The sequence below is a fragment of the Triturus cristatus genome, chromosome 1_1 (assembly GCF_964204655.1).
Source record: "Triturus cristatus chromosome 1_1, aTriCri1.1, whole genome shotgun sequence".
NCBI lineage: Eukaryota > Metazoa > Chordata > Amphibia > Caudata > Salamandridae > Triturus > Triturus cristatus.
Window position 1 is genome coordinate 36419437 of NC_140579.1, and position 21636 is coordinate 36441072.

The 21636-nt window shown below is 49.0% G+C and overlaps 1 protein-coding gene across 1 annotated transcript in view; it reads right to left on the reverse strand.

Annotated features, from left to right (window-relative positions):
- LOC146869273 (E3 ubiquitin-protein ligase TRIM39-like) overlaps positions 1–14635 on the reverse strand; it is a 120119-nt gene extending 105484 nt beyond the window's left edge. Inside the window, exons 1-2 of the mRNA XM_085646641.1 lie at positions 14177–14635; positions 3107–3202 (exon numbers count right to left, since the gene is read on the reverse strand). Of these exons, the coding sequence (XP_085502767.1) occupies positions 3107–3202; positions 14177–14593 (513 nt within the window). The 5' untranslated portion in view covers positions 14594–14635. The remainder of the gene's footprint in view (positions 1–3106; positions 3203–14176) is intronic.
- Between the last annotated feature and the right edge of the window lie 7001 nt (positions 14636–21636).

Below are 21636 nucleotides of genomic sequence, written 5' to 3' on the forward strand. Positions count from 1 at the left end.
CGTCCGTGAGATGACTTCACTGGACTACTGCTGATGGGTGAGTCACAGCGTGCGCAGCACGACGGCCTCAGTGGGAGGTGTCCTTCGCAAGCCGGTCTTTTTTTTTTTTCTTTCAAGAAGCTTCCGCTATTATGGTAGCTGGATGCGGGCTCACACTTTTCAAAGAAATCTGGCCTGCAGCAACAAGTGGCATGGAGTCGGACTTTGAAAGAAAAGATCAGTCCACAGCAAGGGCGTGTTTCTTGGCCTTAAGGAGCCGAGGGAAATGCCGAAAAGTTGTGTTGGGTACGGAGGTAGTAGGACCTCCGACCCGACGCTGTAAGAGAGGGGAAGTTAAATATAAAAAAACAACCACCCTCCTTCCTAGGTTAGGAAAAGACATTGGGAGACATGGGAAGTTACACAATAACCTGGTTGAGCGTGTTAGTACCAGGGTAGGAAATGGATATTATTCTTATTTTCTATAGAGGAGGGTGGTATATTTCAAGGTAAAATAACACAATAAGGCACCGATTATGATATGCCCTGTAAAGCCTCCGACCTTTGGTCGGAGCCTTTAGGGCCGCATCGTAATGGGCCATTTGGTTTACTTTCCTAATTAGGATTAAATATAAGATATAGGCAGTCGGAAAGTAAACTGGACGGTCATTCCGGCTGGCTTCCGACGGGCTCTGAGAGCCCGTCTGCCATTCAGCAGCGGGCCTGTAATCTCAAGGGCCGGTCTGTCCGACATGGAAACCATGTCAAAAACATGTTTGGGGCCCCTAGCAGGGCCCTCTTTGGTGCACAGCCTCCAGTTGGAGTCCTAGGGGGTGCCTATGGTGCCCCCCTGATGATCCCTGCACCTTGTGGCTGGCACATTGAGGTGCCTGCCACTGGGTGCAGGGATGAACCGTACCTCCAATTTTACTATGGGAGCATGCATTACGGCCGGTTTACAGCTGGAATGCATGCTCCTATAGTGGAATATAGGCATGCGACAGAACAGTGTTCCGTCGCATCCTAATGAGGCGGTCGGGACCGGTGACATCAAAATCAGCCCTAAGTATTAGTACTATAAAGGCTGTACTTATTGTGAGAGCAGAAGCAACAACGAAAGGGAGAACACTGCATGCAGGGGGACTTTATAGCCTATTAAAATGTTATTGAAGTTCTATATTCTTCAATTGTTGCTGCCGTGAGCTGGCAATAAAGGAGATTTGCATGATGTTAGCCTCTGTGTCACGCCATACAACTCAACTAAAGAAGTTTCAAAGCTTTAGAGGGTGGATCTGGTTCCTCTGTCTGCAAAATGAGTACAATAAAGTAGGACCCAATTCACCTTAGGAGAAACACTTCATGAAAACTGTGGGAGGGTTTATCAGATACCATGAAAGGTTTATGGCAGTGACACCCTTGTTAAATGCATCTCTACAGACACCCCCTGTTGAATAATTAAATATCACGACCAATGGCAGTGTCAGAGTGGTGATAAATGTGCACCACTGCTGAAGGGGCTTCCACGTTACAGGCCCGCCCCTTCTCCCATCCTGAGGCAGGGCTAGGTGCACCAGTTATCCTGGGACATTCCCGTCAGCTGTGGCCTATCCCTGTAAGAAAGGTCTAATGAAGGCATAAAAACTGACGCGTCAAACTAAGGCCGATTAATAAGACTGTTGCAGGAAAATCTTGCAATGGGGATTTAGCAGAACAGAGAATGTCCAAGGTCAGGGGCTGAAGCTGAGCTCTGCCCATTTCATTCCTAGAATTAGAAATGCAAATGTCCTGAAGAATGGAATGTAAATGTCCCGAAACGTGCTAAGATTAGAGGGCATTTGGTTTAGATGAACTATTCGTGGGTTAAAACTCATGTACACAATGTTGGAGCTTCCATTACTTCGGTGAACTGTGTGGGATGTTCTCTGATTTGATGTTGTATATACAATACCATAGCATGATTACATTGCTAAAACCTTTGTTTAGGAAGGGGCTTACTCCAGGCTTGCTTTGTCTGTTGGATGTATAGATCACTACCGATCCACGCATACACAACCCACAGAGGTACACACTCATATAGATGCACACATTAATTTGCAGACTCACACACAAACGTTGTACAAACTCAAAGGTGGATATCTTTGGGCCATGCATGCAGACTCACCGAGGCACACATCCATGCACATATATACTCACACACAGATGCATATACAGTCTCACAGATGTATAACTCCAGATCCATGCATACACACACCCAGAGGTACACACTCATGCAGATGCACACATTAATGTGCACACTCACACACAAACCTTGTAAAGACTCACATATGGATATCTTCAGGCCATGCATGCACAGACTCACACATCCATACATATATATACTCACACACAGATGCATATACAATCTCACGGTTGTGTAACTCACCACTCATGCATATTTCAGACCTTGCGATATGCAAACCCATAGAGAGGCATCCATATACGTAAGTACAAACCCACAGCCAATAAATACAGACTAAAGCATACACAACCCTCAACCACGCATGCACATAGACACGCACATGTATTTGCATACTCTGTATCTCAAAACCTATATATGCATATGCAGACACACACAAGCACTAATCCAAGCCCAAAAAACAGACGCATAGAGATGCGTATAGAGATGCGCAGACATGCATGCACTACCATAGATAACTCCAGGGCCATCCATACTTGAACAAATACTTAGACACGTACACCTAAGTGTGAATATGCATACACACTTATGCATGCACACACACACGCACACCCACACATGCACACACACACACACAAACGCACACACACACACTAGTACATACTCACAGCCAGGTAATGCCACACCTGTGTGAGTTTGTTAGTACTACCTTAGGATCAGAAGAGTAATTCTTGATTTTATGTTTTTTTTAGGATGAGCCCGTGGCCGGTTTCAGCCCCAATATCCAAGTGCAGTGACTCCCGTCAGTATATTTATTTGGTGGGGACCATGACCCAGTTTGTAGGGTGACTCATCAGCCTCTGTGTTCTTGAACTCTAAGAGGTCACAAGAAGACATGGGCATGGACATATACAGACACACAGAGACACAGCACTCACTGCAGCCACTCACCCGCATGGTTTTATATTGTTCCTCTTCCTTGAATGTAGATTCCTGAATATTTTTTTCCTCTTTCTTCAGAAGACACAGCCATTCTTGAAGTTTTACCTGCAAAGATGAGAGAGTAAGAAATAAGTGTAGATATATGGAGTGCAGTCTTTTTTTATTATTAACAAATTTTATTGACTTTGACGGTACATAGCGGACGGTTCTCGAAGCACATATTTCGGATACAGCTTATATGAGATGGTACCAATTATATTCAAACAACAACATTGCCTGTGATCATACAGGCCCAATAACTAAACTTGGCACAGGTTACTGCATCTTTCACTGTAAGTAAAATGTCCAGGTGTACATGTTTAGATGACAGAGCAACTCATCTTACCTAAATATGGTCAAGTGTGATTTGATTGCCTGGTTTAGGGAGGGTCTAATGGTGGCAGGGGAGGCGGGTCTATGCTGCGGTCTGTTGCCCAGCAAGACCATATTTTCCTATGTTTTTGTGGACAACCATGCGCCTGGTACACCACGATTTCAGCCTCCATGCATCAGTCCATGGCCTTTCTCCACCCCCCCATTGATGGCGGGGAGGTACCCTTACACGTTTGGGTAATGCCCCTCTTGGCAAATGTGAGGCCCAAAAATAGAAGATGTTGTTTATAGAGATTTTCCCCTATCCCCTCGGTGCTGTGAAGAAAGAAAAGCTTGGGACCGAATGGAAGACACCAGGACAGGACCAGACCCAGCCAAGAAGATATTTTATGCCAAAATGGTTGCAGTGCCCCACAGCTCCGTGTGTTGAAACGTCCCCTCTGATTCTCTGCATCTCAGACATGTGGGGGACTGGATAACGCCTATCCTCCAGAGGGTGGAGCGGGTGTAGTATGCTCGGTGGAGATATTTAAATGGAATTAGGCGGTATCGTGTGGCTATAGTGGCACCTCGGGACTAGCTAGAGCCTCAGTCCAGTCATCGTCTGTAAGATCAGGGATGTCTGCTTCCCACGCATCCCGGGTTTTGTGTAGTGTGGTTTGGGTATGAGTAGTCAGTGTCTGGTAGATTTGCCGGATCTTATGCGTCCCAAGATCCCCCATTAGTAAACGTCTCTCTAGTGGGGTGAAATTCTGGTAGACCTCCCAGCAAGCAGCCTAGGGGAGTCAGGGCATGTCTCAGCTGCAGATATTTGTAAAACTGTGTCCGGTGCAAGTGGTATTCTATTTGCAGTTGCTGAAAAGATTTGAGAGTGGGTCCAGCAGAATGTCGCTCAAGGTAGAGATTCCAATGAGGTTCCATGCTCGGAAGCCTGGAAGCTCGGCGATAGCCACAGTACGTCGACTGCATGCAGGTTCGTAGCACAACACAGGCGTCGCCCCCTCCCCGTAGGCAATTATTAAGGAGTGCATTAACCTGGGCGAATCACGTGCGTGGATTGATATTATGTGCCCAAGATATCGTGGGACAAGGCAAGATGAAGACCCACAGATATTTGAAGACCTCGGTTGCGTGGGATAACTTCGAAACCCAGGACCCGCGTCCATGGGCTCCGCATACTAGAAATAACACTGGCTTTGCTGGATTAGCTCCAAGGCCGGAGGTCTCCCCAAACACCCAAAGTATCTGGAGAATCCGGGGGCGGGAAAATCCAGGATCGCTTAAAAAGAATAATACACCGTCTGCATATAGCGCAATTCTGTCAGACCGGTCCTGTGACCATTAATACCCACAAATTAATGGGTCCCGCCTCACCCATGTAGCTAAGGGCTCTGTGGCGAGTGCAAATAGCAATGGATACAGGGGGCAACCCTGCCTCGTACCCTGACGTTTTGGGAAGGGTGCTGACCGGAAACCTGCTACCCGCACAGAGGCCGAGAGCTCTGTGAGTAATAATTATATGTAGGACAAAAAGCGGGGACCAAAGTTGAGAGATCGGAGGAGCTGAAATAAATAAGTCCAACTTAGGGACTCAAACGCCTTATCTATATCGACCAAAAGAATGGCCGCAGGGCAGCCCATCTCTGAGGCCTTCGCAATGGCATTGTGAACCCTTCTAATATTGTGCTTGGCAGACCGGTGCAGCATGAAGTAAGCCTGGTCTGGGTGGATCAGTTCTTGGACATATGTGCGGAGGCGGTCAGCAAGGACCTTACCCAACAGTTTGGGTTCAAAATTTAGGAGGAAGATGGGGAGGTAAGAAGATGGTTCTTCTGGGGGTGGCCTGGTTTAAGGAACTCCACTATCTCGGCATGGCGCCAATCAGGAAGTAAGATGTGCTGCTCCAGAGCCTCATGGAGTGCATCCAACAGATGTGGCCGAGCTGCGCCTTGTGTGGTCGTAGAAAGTCACTAAGGAAGCCGTTGGGGCAAGGCGCGCGACCGGCGTGCATGTTGGATAAAGCCGCATCGAGTTCCTCTGCCGTTATGGGGGCATCTAGCTGGTCGCGCAGGTGGTCTGGGAGCTTTTTGGGAGATATGTCTATTAGGAAAATCCCCTATCGTCACGCTCGATACGAGTTCCTTCTGCTCGTATAAGGAGGCATAGTAGGCCGTGAACGCTTGTACGAGTGTGTCAGGGGTAGTACAAAGAACTCTGTCAGCGTTTCGCAGTCCCGGCACCGAGGCGGGGCCATCGCCGCCTGACACTAATGATGAAGCATTTTAATTGATTTGTCACCCCATTGATAAATCCTATGTTGGGTCGCTAACCAGATCTCATGCGCCTCATTAGTGAGATGCTGATGGATTTGTTGTTGTACTTGGAGGAGGCTGCGTTGCGGTATTGGGCCTGAGGACTCTGCAGCTTCGGCTTCAAGAGTCCTCTTGCAATTTTCAAGGTCTACTATTTGTGCGGGGTGCTTGAGTTTTTCCCCAGTGCGAAAGCTGATGTCCACCCCGTGGATAGTGGGTTTAAGAGATTCCCACAGTATAACACTGGAGGGGGCAGTGCCACATTGAACGTCAGATAGTCTGTAATTGCCTGTTGGAGAACGTCTTGGTAACCCGGGTCACAGAGGTGCCAGGGTGATATGTGCCATCCGAAGGGGGGTTTGTTTTCCCAATGTGTAGTAGAATCGGGGGTGTTCGGAGACGCCTCTCGGCAGGATAGAGACATGTGAGGCCCTATTATGTGGCTGTGCGGTAAGAAGGAGTAGTCTATTCTGGATAGGGAGCCATGTACGGCTGAAAGGAACGTGAAGCCCAGTTCCGTGGGGTGATATGCCCGCCATGGTTCTGACCACCCCAGCGTGGCGGCAAGCTGGTGGAGTTTGGATTCTCCCGAATGGGGCCTATGTCCTGACTCACGACGGCGGTCCAAGGGTGACATGGGGTCATTCCAGTCGCCGCCAGTATTATTAGACCGTCCGGGAGTTCTCCCCAGAGTTTTGTGTTTTTGTCAATGAAAGTGTTTCCTAAGGGGGAGGGGCGTAAACACTGCGTATGGTTATTGTTTCGCTGCAGAATGTACCTGTCGCTATGGTGTATTATTCCCCTGGATCTGACCAGAGTTTTGACAGAGTGAAGGGGATCCGGCAGTGTACGAGAATGGCCGTTCCGCCAGAGCTGCGTGTGAACCCTGAGTGATGTACTGTGTCATAACCAAACCGAGCAAGACATGGAGCTTTGTTGCCTAGTAGATGGGTCTCTTGCAGTAGGAGTATATCCGCTTCCCAGCGATTGGCTTGCTGAAGGACAGTGCTTCTCTTTATTATGTTTAGGTTTTGTGGGAATTTTGGGTACTATTGGCAGAGGTACCCTGGGAACCCCTGTTAGGGCCTCGGGCTCTCTCCAACCGCGACAGATACTCCTTGTTGGTGGAGGTATAGGGGTGGGCATGGGGGGAGGGTGGCGGGAGATGTTCAGATTTCCTGGATTAAAGTTATTTAATTTCACACATAGGCACAGGGAACCCACTACAATTTCACGTGCTCACCCTAGCTGGCAACCTCCCTAGTTGACAGATGACCTCGCACACAAGTAATTCCCAGCCTGGGGGTCTGAACTTTATAACGTGGAACGTTAGAGGGATGCTCAATAAAATAAAGAGAAGCGCTGTCCTTCAGCAAGCCAATCGCTGGGAAGTGGCCGAGAAGAGACCGCTCTAGAGCAACGCACTTGTGTTCAGCTCTCCAACCGGAGAAGAGGAGGCTGGGACTCCCAACCCGCGGCCCAGGACGGTCATGGGTCCAGGCAAGTGCTCCAACCCCGAAACATTAAAATCCCCCTGGCACCTAGGCACGACACGATAGGAAGCACGGGTGACGGGAGCACATTTTCCCAAAAGCGGCACAAGACCAAAGTTTTTTTTTTTTTTAATGTTCCTTTTCCGGTATTACTGCCTGAGGAGAGAAAATATGTGAACAGACAGATACAGGAAGAGTGCAGGCCCCAACCCCAGGCACTGTCTGTGACAGAGAACAGACAGACACAGGAAGAGTGCAGGCACCAACCCCAGGCAGGGTCTGTGACAGAGATCAGACAGACACAGGAAGGGTGCAGGCACCAACCCCAGGCAGAGTCTGTGACTGAGAACAGACACAAGAAGAGTGCAGGCACCAACCCCAGGCAGGGTCTGTGACAGAGAGCAGACAGACACAGGAAGAGTCCAGGCACCAACCCCAGACAGGGTCTGTGACAGAGAACAGACAGACACAGGAAGAGTGCAGGCACCAACACCAGGCAGGGTCTGTGGCAGAGAACAGACACAGGAAGACTGCAGGCACCAACCCCATGCAGGGTCTGTGGCAGAGAACAGACAGACACAGGAAGAGTGCAGGCACCAACCCCAGGCAGGGTCTGTGACAGAGAACAGACAGACACAGGAAGAGTGCAGGCACCAACACCAGGCAGGGTATGTGACAGAGAACAGACACAAAAAGAGTGCAGGCACCAACCCCATGCAGGGTCTGTGGCAGAGAACAGACACAGGAAGACTGCAGGCACCAACCCCAGGCAGGGTCTGTGACAGAGAACAGACAGACACAGGAAGAGTGCAGGCACCAACCCCAGGCAGGGTATATGACAGAGAACAGACAGACACAGGAAGAGTGCAGGCACCAACCCCAGGCAGGGTCTGTGACAGAGAACAGACAGACACAGGAAGAGTGCAGGCACCAACCCCAGGCAGGGTCTGTGACAGAGAACAGACAGACACAGGAAGAGTGCAGGCACCAACACCAGGCAGGGTATGTGACAGAGAACAGACACAAGAAGAGTGCAGGCACCAACCCCAGGCAGGGTCTGTGACAGAGAACAGACAGACACAGGAAGAGTGCAGGCACCAACCCCAGGCAGGGTATATGACAGAGAACAGACACAAGAAGAGTGCAGGCACCAACCCCATGCAGGGTCTGTGACAGAGAACAGACACAGGAAGACTGCAGGCACCAACCCCATGCAGGGTCTGTGACAGAGAACAGACACAGGAAGACTGCAGGCACCAACCCCAGGCAGGGTCTGTGACAGAGAACAGACACAGGAAGAGAGCAGGTACCAATCCCATGCAGGGTCTGTGACCGAGAGCAGACAGACACAGGAAGAGAGCAGGTACCAACCCCAGGAAGGGTCTGTGACAGAGAACAGACAGACACAGGAAGAGCGAAGGCACCAACCCCAGGCAGGGTATGTGACAGAGAACAGACAGACACAGGAAGAGTGCAGGCACCAACACCAGGCAGGGTATGTGACAGAGAACAGACACAGGAAGACTGCAGGCACTAACCACAGGCAGGGTCTGTGACAGAGAACAGACACAGGCAGAGTGCAGGTACCAATCCCAGGCAGGGTCTGTGACAGAGAACAGACACAGGCAGAGTGCAGTCAGCAGCCCCAGGCAGGGTCTGCAACAGAAAACAGACAACAAAAATGAGAGAGCGTGCATCAAACGTATACATGGTTTGTAACAGAGAATAGTCACAAGAGGGGAGCAGGTACCAGCCTCATACAGGGTCTGTGACTGAGAATAGACATATTGAGAGCATGTATCAGACTCCTACAGGATCTTCTACGGAGAACAGACAGTCACAGGAAGACGGCAGGTGCCAGCCTCACACAGGGTCTGTGACTGAGAACAGTCACAGCAAGACGGCGGGTGGCAGCCTCATACAGGGTCTGTGACTGAGAACAGGCAGCAGGCATCATGCAGAGTAGAAGACAAGAAACAGGCAGCGAGAGAGAGTGTAGATGTCACGTGCTTTCATGGTCTATGACAGGAGTCAGGCAGTTGCCCGCAGCGAGAGTCTGCCACGGAGCAGGTTCCAGCCCTTTACAAGGTCTAAGGCAAGAATCAGACACCAGCCTCTTACACGGTCTGAGGCACGAATCAGACTCCAGCCCCTTACGGGGTCTGCAACAGAAAATAGGCAACACACTCATAAAGGGGTATGTGACAAGCAACCTGCCAGAAAAAGAGAGCAGACACCAGCCCTTTACAGGGTCCGTAAGAGGGAGCAGGCACCAACCTCATACAGGGCCGCAGCTGGGAACAGGCAGGATTAATGAGAGAGCAGGCAACATTCTGATGCAGAGTCTGCAAAAAGCACTGGCAGCCAGGAGAGCAGACACCGACCGCAAGCAGGGTGTATGGCAGAAAGGCAGAAGACAGATTGAGATCGTGAACAGTAGGGTCAAAGGTTCTGGTGCAGTGTCCATGTGACAAACTGCTTCCGTTTAACTATCCTGGAACGGAATACCGTCTTGTACAGGGGACCAGCACCACGAGTCCCCTGACAAGTGCTTGACATCCGGTGTGTCCCTTTGTCTCCAGCAGGGTACAAGGTTGAGGACCACCCAGAGAGGTCCTGCTTTTAACCCGAGTGGATCCCCCTCAAATGACCAGCCCATGACACTACTAACGGCTTGTGGTGGACGAGTAGAGTAGTGGGGTAGATGTCGCCTCAAACTCAGAGAGGAGAGCGCCTACTGACATTACCTTCTGACTATGTGTAGTATGTCATGTCTGGGCTCCATCCGAGCGTATGTGCAGCATACATGTTTGGCACAGATTTGTACAGTGCTGTATTGCCATTAGCAGGGCCTCCCGGTGCAGTTAGGCTCAGGATCCTTCAGGCCAGGTCTATAGGATGCAGTGCTTGTGGACATGTGAGGTGAGGTTCCCATGTGCTGCAGTGGGGGCCTCAGCGTGTATGTAAAAGGCTTTCTGTTGTAGGGAGTATCGAAGTCTTGGTTGCAGTCAGTGCCTACAGTTCCCCTTCTCTTTGTGTCACCCCGGCCCCCTCACAGCTCCTCAAACTCCTGTTCTCCATTATGAATATCTATCTATCCTGAATGGAGGAGAGATAGTTAGTGGTTCACTCATAACTTCACAGGCCGCCTTCAAAGGTTTGGGGTGAACAATGAATCTGATTGGACAATTGGACTGAAGCCAATAATCTTACAACCGGATATAAACTGAACACAGCAGCACATCCTGGGCGTCTCCCTTCTACAGGAGGCACTAGGCCCCGGGACCGAGGAAGAAACACTGCTGCTGAAAGACCCCGGAGGTGGACGGCCTGCAAGGAGAGGACTCATCCGGATCACCCGGAGCCTGGGGTCAGTGTTCAGAAACTTAAAGGAAAGAGGTCGGAGACTCCTAAACTGCTAAGATCAGGCCCTGTAACCACTGTCCAACATGACATGCATTCATGCATTCATCCTGCGAGGAATCCCAGATCAAGTGTACCATGAAGCTGTAACTCTAGCAGACCTGACCTGCATTCGCTGCACTTCTGTGTGTCTGATGATCGTGTGAAGCTGGTGAGTCTTAAAAGGTGACCTGCACTGCTAGAGTCATGTGCGCTGATGCCAATGTGAGCCCGTGTGAAACCCTGCATTACTGCACCTCTGCGTCTGCACCTCTTCTGCTGTCTACCATGACCACGTTAGCCCATGTGCTACACCCTGCATTTTTGTACCGCTTCTGCTGTGCACGCTGACCATGTGACAGCGTGTGCCACACCCTGCATTACTGCACCTCTTCGTCTGCACCTGTCCTGCTGTGTACCATGACCATGTGGCAGCGTGTGCCACACCCTGCATTACTGTACTTCTTCTGCTGTGTACAATGACTATGAGACTGTTTGTGCCACATCCTGCGTTACTGCACCTCTTCTGCCATGTTCTATAACCATGTGCGACACCCTGCATTACTGCACCACTTCTGCTGTGTACCATAACCACATGAGCTCCTTATATAACCCTGCATTGCCACATCATGGGGCATATTTACAAGAAACGTTTGGAGAGTAGTGTTAAGCCAAAATTGCTAACGCCACGCTTCAACAGTTTCAAAACACAGGGATGTGCCGTATTTGCAAGAATGCGGCGCACTCCTGCATTTTCCCTAGTGATGGCACTAAATTTAGCTGCCTAGCGCCGCAAGCATGCCTGCGTTGCAGGGAATGATTGTTCATTTGCGCATAAACAATCACTAATGACGATTTGTAATTTCTATTTGTGCTTAAGAATGCAGCACATATAGAAGTTGGAAAACGTCATTTTTTGAATGATTGTTTATGTGCATGAAGGGACCCCTTTCTGCACATGAGCAATCACTTATGGCGAATTGCGCACACATAGAAACAGTAAAAACTAAGAGAAATTAATCATTTCTCCTCGTTGCACCTGTTTAAGACCAGGTTTTCCCTGGTCTTATTTTTGGTGCTGCCCCATATTTACACCACCCTTGTAAATAAGGGGCAGCCTCAAAAAGCACTGGGATTTGTGGTGGAACGCCCACAGTAACACCCATAGCCCCTCCCTTTAGTGCAGCGGACTGTTGCCATAAGGGTCATATTTACAAGGTGACGCTACTATCTTCATATTAAAGAGGGGGTGTTAGAACAAAGGGGCAGATTTACTAGGTCTGGCGCATCTCTGCAAATAGGCAGGGATGCGCCAGAACACTTGCGACCCGCAAAACCACCCGTGCGCCACCACTGATGCACCGCATTTACAATGCGGCGCGCCGTGGCGCATGGATGGGCAGATGTGTGTCACAAACCCAGGCGGAAATGCGGCGCAGTGCTGGAGTCGCGACGCAAGGCAACACGGGTACTCCGATGCTTCCGTGGGTGTGGGCCCCAGAACCCCTTAAGTCTAAAAGGGTTTGGTCCTAGTCCATTCCTAAGTGTCCTTTATCTTTAAAAATCTAACAGCGACTTTCTCCATAGAAGCTAACGGGAGCTTGCGGCTGTGTTCTCACACTGCACACGGCCCCCGTGGGTCCCCTGTGTCACTACCTTGGGTGGTTCGTTGGGGTCGCAGCGATTCTAGAGGCTCTAGGCCTGTGTCTAGTTCAGTCGTGGTTCTTATACCACTATTTTAGTATATGGTTTGGTTCGCCCTTAGGGCTAACTGTATATTGTGCTTATTTACTGTGCTATTTGACTTGTAACTTGTGTCCTTTGACTTCTAGCCTCATATAGAGACTAGGGGGGTGTGTTTTAGGATAAATACATATATTTTATATATATACCTTGAGTGGATCTCTTTTCATTTGGTCATTTCAGAGATTATAGACTGATAAAACAAGCTGCTTTACATTCCTTCAAGACTTAGCCTGAAGGCTGCTCTCCATAGCTACCACTAGGATAGCTGTCAATAAAGGTTGTCTTTAACTTATCATCAATAAGGGTTGTTTGGACTGGTACAAGGTGCCCACTATAACTAGTGGACAGCATATACCAGGCCAACTCCTGAGAGAAAATGGCTCTCTTTAAAGGATTTCCCTTCCCCTATAACGTGGCTCACCTGGCATGATGTCTCCACTTCTCAGTAGTGAGCGATGTGCTTGCTCTCACTGCAGTCCAATAAAAAAAAGAAAACTGACTACCTTTGTGAGGCCCGAAAATACAGCCCGATAGAGATCAGTTTCAAGGCCCCCTAAAAATAACTGCTGGTGCTCAGACCCGGACAGACCCGGCCCACTTAAAGCCCTGCTTGGTATCCCAAAACACCCACATACATATGACTTCTGATTATCTGCAGCTGCTTATGTGGTGCGAGGTAAAAACCTTAGGGCTCTGACAGACACCCAGTGCGATCTTCTGCAGTTTCTTACATGGGTCACACTTTGAAACTCACTTACAACTAACAAACTTACCTAATGCGTATGGGCAGCCTTCTCTAGTGAGCTGCGGAGACTCACAGAGTGAACGGTGATCCCTGAATGATCACAGAGGTCCCTTCTCCAGGGACTCATGGAGACCCACAGAGTGAACTGTGATCCCTGAATGATCACAGATGTCCCTTCTCCAGGGACCCATGGACACCCACAGAGTGAACTGTGATCCCTGAATGATCACAGATGTCCCTTCTCCAGGGACCCATGGAGGCCCACAGAGTGAACGGTGATCCCTGAATGACCATAGATGTCCCTTCTCCAGGGACTCGCGGAGACCCACAGAGTGAACTGTGATCCCTGAATGATCACAGATGTCCCTTCTCCAGGGACTCGGAGACCCACAGAGTGAACTGTGATCCCTGAATGATCACAGATGTCCCTTCTCCAGGGACCCATGGAGACCCACAGAGTGAACTGTGATCCCTGAATGATCACAGATGTCCCTTGCCCTCTTCTAGGAGGCGCAACTAACCTGTGACCCCTAAAATCTTATTTAAATGCCGTTTATTAGTTTGTTGGAATCATTGTGTGTCTTCGTTAGTGAACTCTGAACATCCACTCACATACCTTGTGCTCTGGGACAACCATTTATGTGGGACCCGCAGGGTGCCTTTGATCCCTCCACACCCAAAGACACTGCATCTTCTATTAGACTCCAGTAGTGTATACACTTGTGAATCCTGAACACCCACACACATACCTTGTGCTCTTCTGCAGCTTCCTGTATGGGTTACACTGAATGACATGTCACCTCTGAACACTTGCACACATAGCTCCCGCTCTCAGGATGCCTCCCTGATGGGGCTCACAGAGGGACTTTGTGATCCCTGAATTTCCAGACATACCCTGTGACCTTCACTTGTCGTTCCAGAACACCCACACACACCTTGTGCTCCTTAGCAGGTTCCTCAATGGGGCTCACAGTGTGACTTTGCAATCCCTAATTGCCCATACACATACCTTGTACTCCTCTGCAGCCTTCTCTAGAGGACTTGCTGAGTGGGTTGTATGCTCCTTGGACTCCCAGCACACCAAACATATCATCCTCTGATCCTCTGCACAGAACAGATTCAGTTTCTCGTGATGTTTTTCACACAGATTCTCCTCCGGGGTCCTCACGGGGGGCAGATGAAGCTGTTTTGCAATTTCCACCATGTTCTTCAGTTGCCTGTTGGGTCGGAGGCTTTTCCCAGAAGATATTTCCCTGCACTGTGGACAGGGGAAGTTTCCATCTCCTCCCTCCCAGCTCTGAGTGATGCAGGAGCGGCAGAAGTTGTGTCCACAATCAATAATCATCACAGGATCAATAAAATATTCCAAACAGATGGAACAAGTGGCCTCTTCCTTGAGGTTCCCGATCTGAGCTGCTGCCGCCATGATTCAGAAATGCAGGAAGTAAAGTTAAGTTTCATTTCTCTCTGTGTGAAGTGGGTGTGTCTGTGCGTCTGCCCCTCTCTGGCTGCGCTGGCACTTCCGGGTTCATGTTACAGTCAGAGCAGGGAACTGCCTCTTCTGCTCCGTTTGATTTACCTCTGGGATTGACACCATTTACGCATCATGTGGTTTTATTTCGAGAATCTGTAAGTGCAGAACTGGAGCTTGTATGTGGGTTTCTGGAAAATCATCTGTGTTATTTTTCACAGGCCAATTCTGCAAGTTCGCTTTTTAAAATCTTTTAGGAATCTCATAAACATTTCTAAAATACTTTCTAAAGTGATTTCTTCCTGTATTTGTTTTTAAATTTTTCTTTGAAAGGCTGAAAAAGACCAACTTTTGCTCGTTTCTCAATGTTTTTACTGGCCTCACCATAATATTGCTTGTCAGGCCGGTAACTAGTAGTTTGTGTGTGTGGGAAGAATATATTGCTGCCTCTTATTGTCTGTTCTGTATGTAAAGGACGCTTACACTGCAGAAGCCCTGATCTACCTATTCTGTGAGTGAGGGAAGCTTGCACTGCCGATGCCATGATCTACCTATTCTGTGAGTGAGGGAAGTTTGCACTGCTGACGCCCTGATGTACCTATTCTGTGAGAGGGAAGCTTGCACTGTTGATGCCCTGATGTACCTGGTCTGCATATGAAGAAAGGTTGCAGTGCGGATACCCTGATGTACCTATTCTCTGAGTAAGGGAAGCCTGCCCCTGTTGATGCCCAAATGTACCTGCTCCGTAAGAGGCATGTATCTGTTCTGTGAGTGAGGAAAGCTTGCACTGCTGATACCTTGATGCCCCTGTTCATGTTTGAGGAAAGCTTGCACTGCTGATGCCCTGATGTAACTATTCTGTGAGTGAGGAAAGCTTGCACTGCTGATACTTTGATGCCCCTCTTCTTTGTTTGAGGAAAGCTTGCACTGCTGATGCCCTGATGTAACTATTCTGTGAGTGAGGAAAGCTTGCACTGCTGATGACCTGCTATACCTGTACTGAGAGAGGGAAGCTTCTACTGCTGCTACCTTGATTTACTTGTTCTGTGAGAGGGAAGCTTGCAATGCTGATTCGCTGATGTACCTGTTCTTTGAGTGAGGGAAACTTCTGCTGATGATGACATGATGTATCTGTTCTATGAGAGACAAGCTTAGACGATGATCACCAGATGTACCTACTTTGTGAGTGAGCGAAGCCTGCACTGCTGATCTCCTAATGTGCGTGCTCTGTGAGAGGCAAGGTCAGACTGCTGACGGCCTGATGTATCTATTCTGTGAGTGAGGGGAGCTTGCAATGCTGATGCCTTGATGCCCTGATGTAACTGTTCTGAGAGAGGGAAGCTTTTACTACTGCTTTTACTACTGCTACCATGATGTTCTGTGAGAGGGAAGCCTGCACTGTTTATGCCCTGATGTACCTGTTCAGTGAGTGAGGGAAGCTTGCATTGCTGATGGCCTGATGTACTTGCTCTGTGAGTGGGAGAAGCTAGCACTGATGATGCCCTGATCTACCTGTTCAGTGAGTGAGGGAAGCTTGCACTGCTGATGACCTGATGTGCCTGTTCTCTCAGTGAGGGAAGCTTGAACTGCTGATGCCTTGATTCCCTGATGTAATTGTTCTGAGAGAGGGAAGCTTGTACTGCTGTTACCATGATATACCTTTTCTGTGAGAGGGAAGCTTGCACTGTTTATGCCCTGATAAATCTGTTCATTGAGTGAGGGAAGCTTGCATTGCTGATGCCCTGATGTATCTGTTCAGTGAGTGAGGGAAGCTTGCATAGCTGATGTACTGGTGTGCCTGTTCTGTGACTGAGGGCAGCTTGCATTGCTGATGACTTGACCTCCCTATTCTGTCAGGAAGAAAGCTTGCACTGCTAATACCCTGATGTACCTATACTATGAGTGAGGGAAGCTGTACTATTCATGCCGTGAGGTACCTGTTCTTTGAGAGGTAAGCTTAGCCTGCTGATGCCCTGATGTATACATTTTGTTAGTGAGGGAAGCCTGCACTGCTGATGTCCTGGTGTACCTGCTCTGTGCAAGGGTAGCTTATACAGCATCTACCATGATGTACCTGCGGCGCCCGCTGCACAGCGGACGCGCGCAGCGGGCGCGCCGCTGGCGTGCCTAAGGCAAGCCCATCTGCGCCCGTCCGCGCCGACAGGGCCCCGGGGCCGGAACCCCTGCATCTGTTCCATCTTGGCAGTATCATTACTCGTCCCTAACTCCAGACGCTCTATTCCTGACGGAAACTTGGCTGAACACCAGCTCGGAACCTGATATCATTCAAACCCTCCCCCAAGGATTTGCCATTCAAAGAGCAGACCGTTTAACAGGAAGGGGTGGAGGGATAGCAGTTATACACAATGACAAATACACCTGCCGCCTGCTCGGAAATCCAGTCTCTGACTGTGAGAACGCTCATTTTATCATAGAATTTTCACCTCTCATATCCTTCTCGGGTATTCTTGTTTATCGTCCCCCTGGTCCGCTAGGTTCTTTCTACCAATCCATCCTAGAGGTTGCATCTAATCTCGCAAGCTCTTCACCCAACCTGACAGTACTCGGTGATTTCAATCTACAATGTGATGCTTAATCTGCCGCCAATGCAACCGAACTTACCAAGGATCTCACAATGCTCCAACTAATTCCCAGAATCACACTTGCCACTCATGTAAAAGGCCACCTCTTAGACCAGGTGTTCTCTAGTTTAGGAAACCTGCAGGGGTCAGATCCCTCTCCTCTTCCATGGACAGACCACTCACTGATTGACCTCCTCTGGTCCCCGCCGAATACTAAAACCCCCACACTGTCCTCCTGGACACTCGGTCGCCGTTGGTCTAAACTTCCCCTAGAGGAGTGGATCCAAATGCTGGAACAAACTAAACCCAAGCCCAATCCCTGTCCTACTATAGCTAATAATGATTTTAACAACTGGATAGACCGATCATTGGACCTAGTCCTTCCCAAAACAAAACTCAAAAAGACAGAAGGACCCCACAACTCTCCCTGGTTCACCCCTAACCTTCGTATCCTTAAACAACAATGCAAAATCAAGGAAAGACAATGGAGGAAAGATTTCCTCCCTTCAAACAAAACTGAATATAGATCAACTATCCGCAAGTATAAAGCTGAGATTAAAAAAGCTCAATCATCCTACTACGAAGAAAGGATTCTAAAAGCCCAGAATTCGCCCAAGGAAACCTTCGCCATAATTAATAAACTCCTTAAACTTCCTGCTCCTCGTATGACCTTAGACCCCACTGGGCAACGCTGCAATAAATTAGCGCAATTCTTCCATGATAAGGTTAAAACAATCGTTAAATCCCTTCCACAGAGGAATACTGTCCCAGAGCTGCCCATCAAGTCGGCCTTATCTAATACTATGCCCATCCTTGAATCCTTCCCCCCTCTGTCCCTGGAAACTCTTGTGGCTCTTTGAGCTTCTATAAAGAGTGGCTCTCCCAGGGACCCAGTGCGGCATTTGATACCGTAAACCATTCAACTCTTATCCAGCGCCTAAGGAAAGTTGGTGTCACGGGCACCGTCTTACAATGGCTCCGTTCCTTCTTGGAAGGAAGATCTATTCAGGTCTTTGAGGAAAACATTCTGTCCCTTCCAGTGCCTCTACCTAGCGGGGTCCCACAGGGCTCCTCACTCAGCTCGACACTTTTCAATGTATACATGTCCCCCCTGGCTGACATCGTAGCCCCCTCAGGAATCAACATAGTGACTTATGCGGATGACACACAACTAGTGGTGGCCCTTAATCCCAACGCTAATAAACTCCACTCCTGCTTGGAAGAAAATTCCAAATGGATGGACCTATCCCAGCTCAAATTAAATGGGGGAAAACGGAGATTATGGTACTAGGGAACCCGCGTTGCTTCCCGTCCCACCTTGTGTGGCCTTCTAGCATGGGTCCCCCTCCCTCCCCCAAAACCGAGATCAAGAGTCTGGGTATCTGGTTAGATCAGGACCTGCGCTTTAGGACACAGGCCAGGAAGACCGCAGCCACCTGCTTCTGGTTGCTTAGAATGGCTTGCAAAATTCTTCCCCTCCTGCCCTCCCCTGCAAAAAAAGTCATGGTACAGTCCCTCATTCTTTCACGGCTGGACTATGGGAACGCCCTTTATTTGGGCTCCTCTGCATCTGTGATTTCTAAACTTCAATTAGTCCAGAACTGTGCAGCCAGATTACTTACGGGATCCTCGACTAGGCAATCAGCCAAGCCCTCAATCCAATCCCTTCATTGGCTCCCCGTGATGGAACGCATCAAATTCAAATCTCTGTGCATTGCGCACAAAACACTGCTAGGGACGGGCCCTCCCATTAATCCATCCCTCATCAGTCTCCATAAATCCAATAGGGAACTGAGAACCGACAATCTTCATCTCGCAAAAGTCCCCAGAATAAAAAGGTCCAGAAGCGGGGGACGGCTTTTCTCCTACAATGCCTCCAAGCTCTGGAACTCCCTCCCACTCCATCTTCGCACTATTCCCAATCACATGGCCTTTCGCAAAAGATTGAAGACTCTGCTATTTCCTTAGTCTGCACCTGCTCTTGATTATATCTATAGCGCTGGGACACTCCCGGGTAGCCATGCGCTCTACAAATGTCTTTTCATTCATTCATTCATTTATTCACCTGTTCTCCGAAAGGGAAGCTTGCACTACTGATGCCCTGATGCACCTGTTTTGTGAGTGAGGGAAGCTTGCACTGCTGATGTACCTGTTCTATGTGTGAGGAAAGATTGCACTGCTAATGTCCTGATGTACCTACTCTATGAGGTAAGCTTGCACTGATGATGTTCTGATGCACCTGTTATGTGAATGAGGGAAGCTTGTACTGCTGATGCCCTGGTTTAACTATTCTGGGAGAGGAAAGCTTGCACTGCTGATGCCTTGGGGTACCTGTTCTGTACATGAAGGAAGCCTGCAATGCTGATGCCCTGCTGTACCTATTCTTAGTGAGAGAAGCTTGCACTGCTGATGCCCTAATGCACCTGTTCTGCGTATGAGGAGAGCTTGCAGTATTTGATGCCCTGATGTACCTGTTCTGCGTATGAGTGCAGCTTGCACTGCTGAAACCCTGATATAACTATTCTATGAGTGAGGGAAGCCTGCACTGCTGATGCCCTGATATACCTGCTCTGTGATAAGCAAATTCAGACTGCTGAAGACCTGATGTACCTATTTTGTGAGTAATGGAAATGTGCACATCTGATGCCTTGCTATACCTGTTCTGAAAGAGGAAAGCTTGGAACTGCTGCTACCTTGATAGACCTGTTCTGTGAGAGGGAAGCTTGCACTGCTGATGCCCTGATGTACCTGTTCTGTAAGTGAGGGAAGCTTGCACTGCTGATGCCAGGAATTCCCTGTCCTGTGTTTGAGGGAAAGCATGCACTGCTGATGCCCTGATGTCCCTGTTCTGTGTTTGAAGGAAGCTTGCACTGCTGCTACCATGATGGATCAGTTCTAAGAGAGGGGAGCTTCTACTGATAATACCATGATTTACCTGTTCTGTGAGAGGGAAGCTTACTCTGCTGGTGCCCTGTTGTACCTGGTCTTTGAGTGAGGAACGCTTGCACTGATGATGGTGATATGTACCTGTTCCGTAAGTGAGGGAAACTTGGTCTGCTGATGAGTGGATGCACCTGTTCTGTGAGTGAGAGAAGCTCGCACTGCTGATACTCTGATATACCTATTCTATGAGTGAGGGAAGCTTGCATTGTTGATGCTCTGATTTACCTGTTCTGTGTATGAGGGAAGTCTGAACTTCTAATGCCCTGATGTACCTGCTCTGTGAGAAGCAAACTCAGACTGCTGACGCTCTGATGTACCTATTTTGTGAGTAACGGAAGCGTGCACTTCTGATGCCCTGATGATCCTGTTCCTAAAGAGGGAAGCTTGTACTGCTGCTACAGTGATGGACCTGTTCTGTGAGAGGGAAGCTTGCACTGCTGATGCCCTGAAGTCCCTGTCCTTTTTTGAGGGAACCTTGCACTGCTAAAGCCCTTATGTCCCTGTTCTGTGTTTGAGGGAAGATTGCACTGCTGATGCCGTGATGTGCCTGTTCTGTGAGAGGGAAGCTTGCACTGCTGGCACCCTGATGCACCTGGTCTTTGAGTGAGTAAATCTTTCACTGATGATGGTGATATGTACCTGTTCTGTGAGTAGGGATACTTGGTCTGCTGATGACCGGATGCACCTGTTCTGTGAGTGAGAGAAGCTTGCATTGCTGATGCCCTGATGTACCTGTTCAGTGAGTGAGGGAAGCTTGCATTGCTGATGTACTGATGTACCTGCTCTGTGAGTGGGAGAAGCTAGCACTGATGATGCCCCTATGTACCTGTTCTGTGAGTGAGGGAAGCTTGTACTTCTGTTATCATGAAGTACCTGTTCTGTGAGAGGAAAGTGTGCACTGCTGGTGCCCTGATGTATATATTATGTGAGTGAGGGAACCCTGCACTGCTGATGCCCTGATGTACCTGTTCTGAGACAGGGAAGATTTTACTGCTGCTCACGTGATATACATGTTCTGTGAGAGGCAAGCTTAGACTTCTGATGCCCTGATGTACCTGTTCTGTGACTGAGGGAAGCTTGCGTTGCTGATGACTTGACCTACCTATTCTGTCAGGAAGAAAGCTTGCACTGCTGATACCTTGGTGTACCTATACTATGAGTGAGGGAAGCCTGCACTATTTATGCCATGAGTTACCTGTGTTTGAGAGGTAAGCTTAGGCTGCTGACGCCCTGATGTATACATTTTGTTAGTGAGGAAAGCCTGCACTGCTGATGTCCTGGTGTACCTGCTCTGTGAGAGGGAAGCTTGTACAACATCTACCATGATGTACCTGTTCTCCGAAAGGGAAGCTTGCACTACTGATGCCCTGATGCACCTGTTTTGTGAGTGAAGGAAGCTTACACTGCTGATGTACCTTTTCTATGTGTGAGGAAAGATTGCACTGCTGATGTCCTGATGTACCTATCCTATGA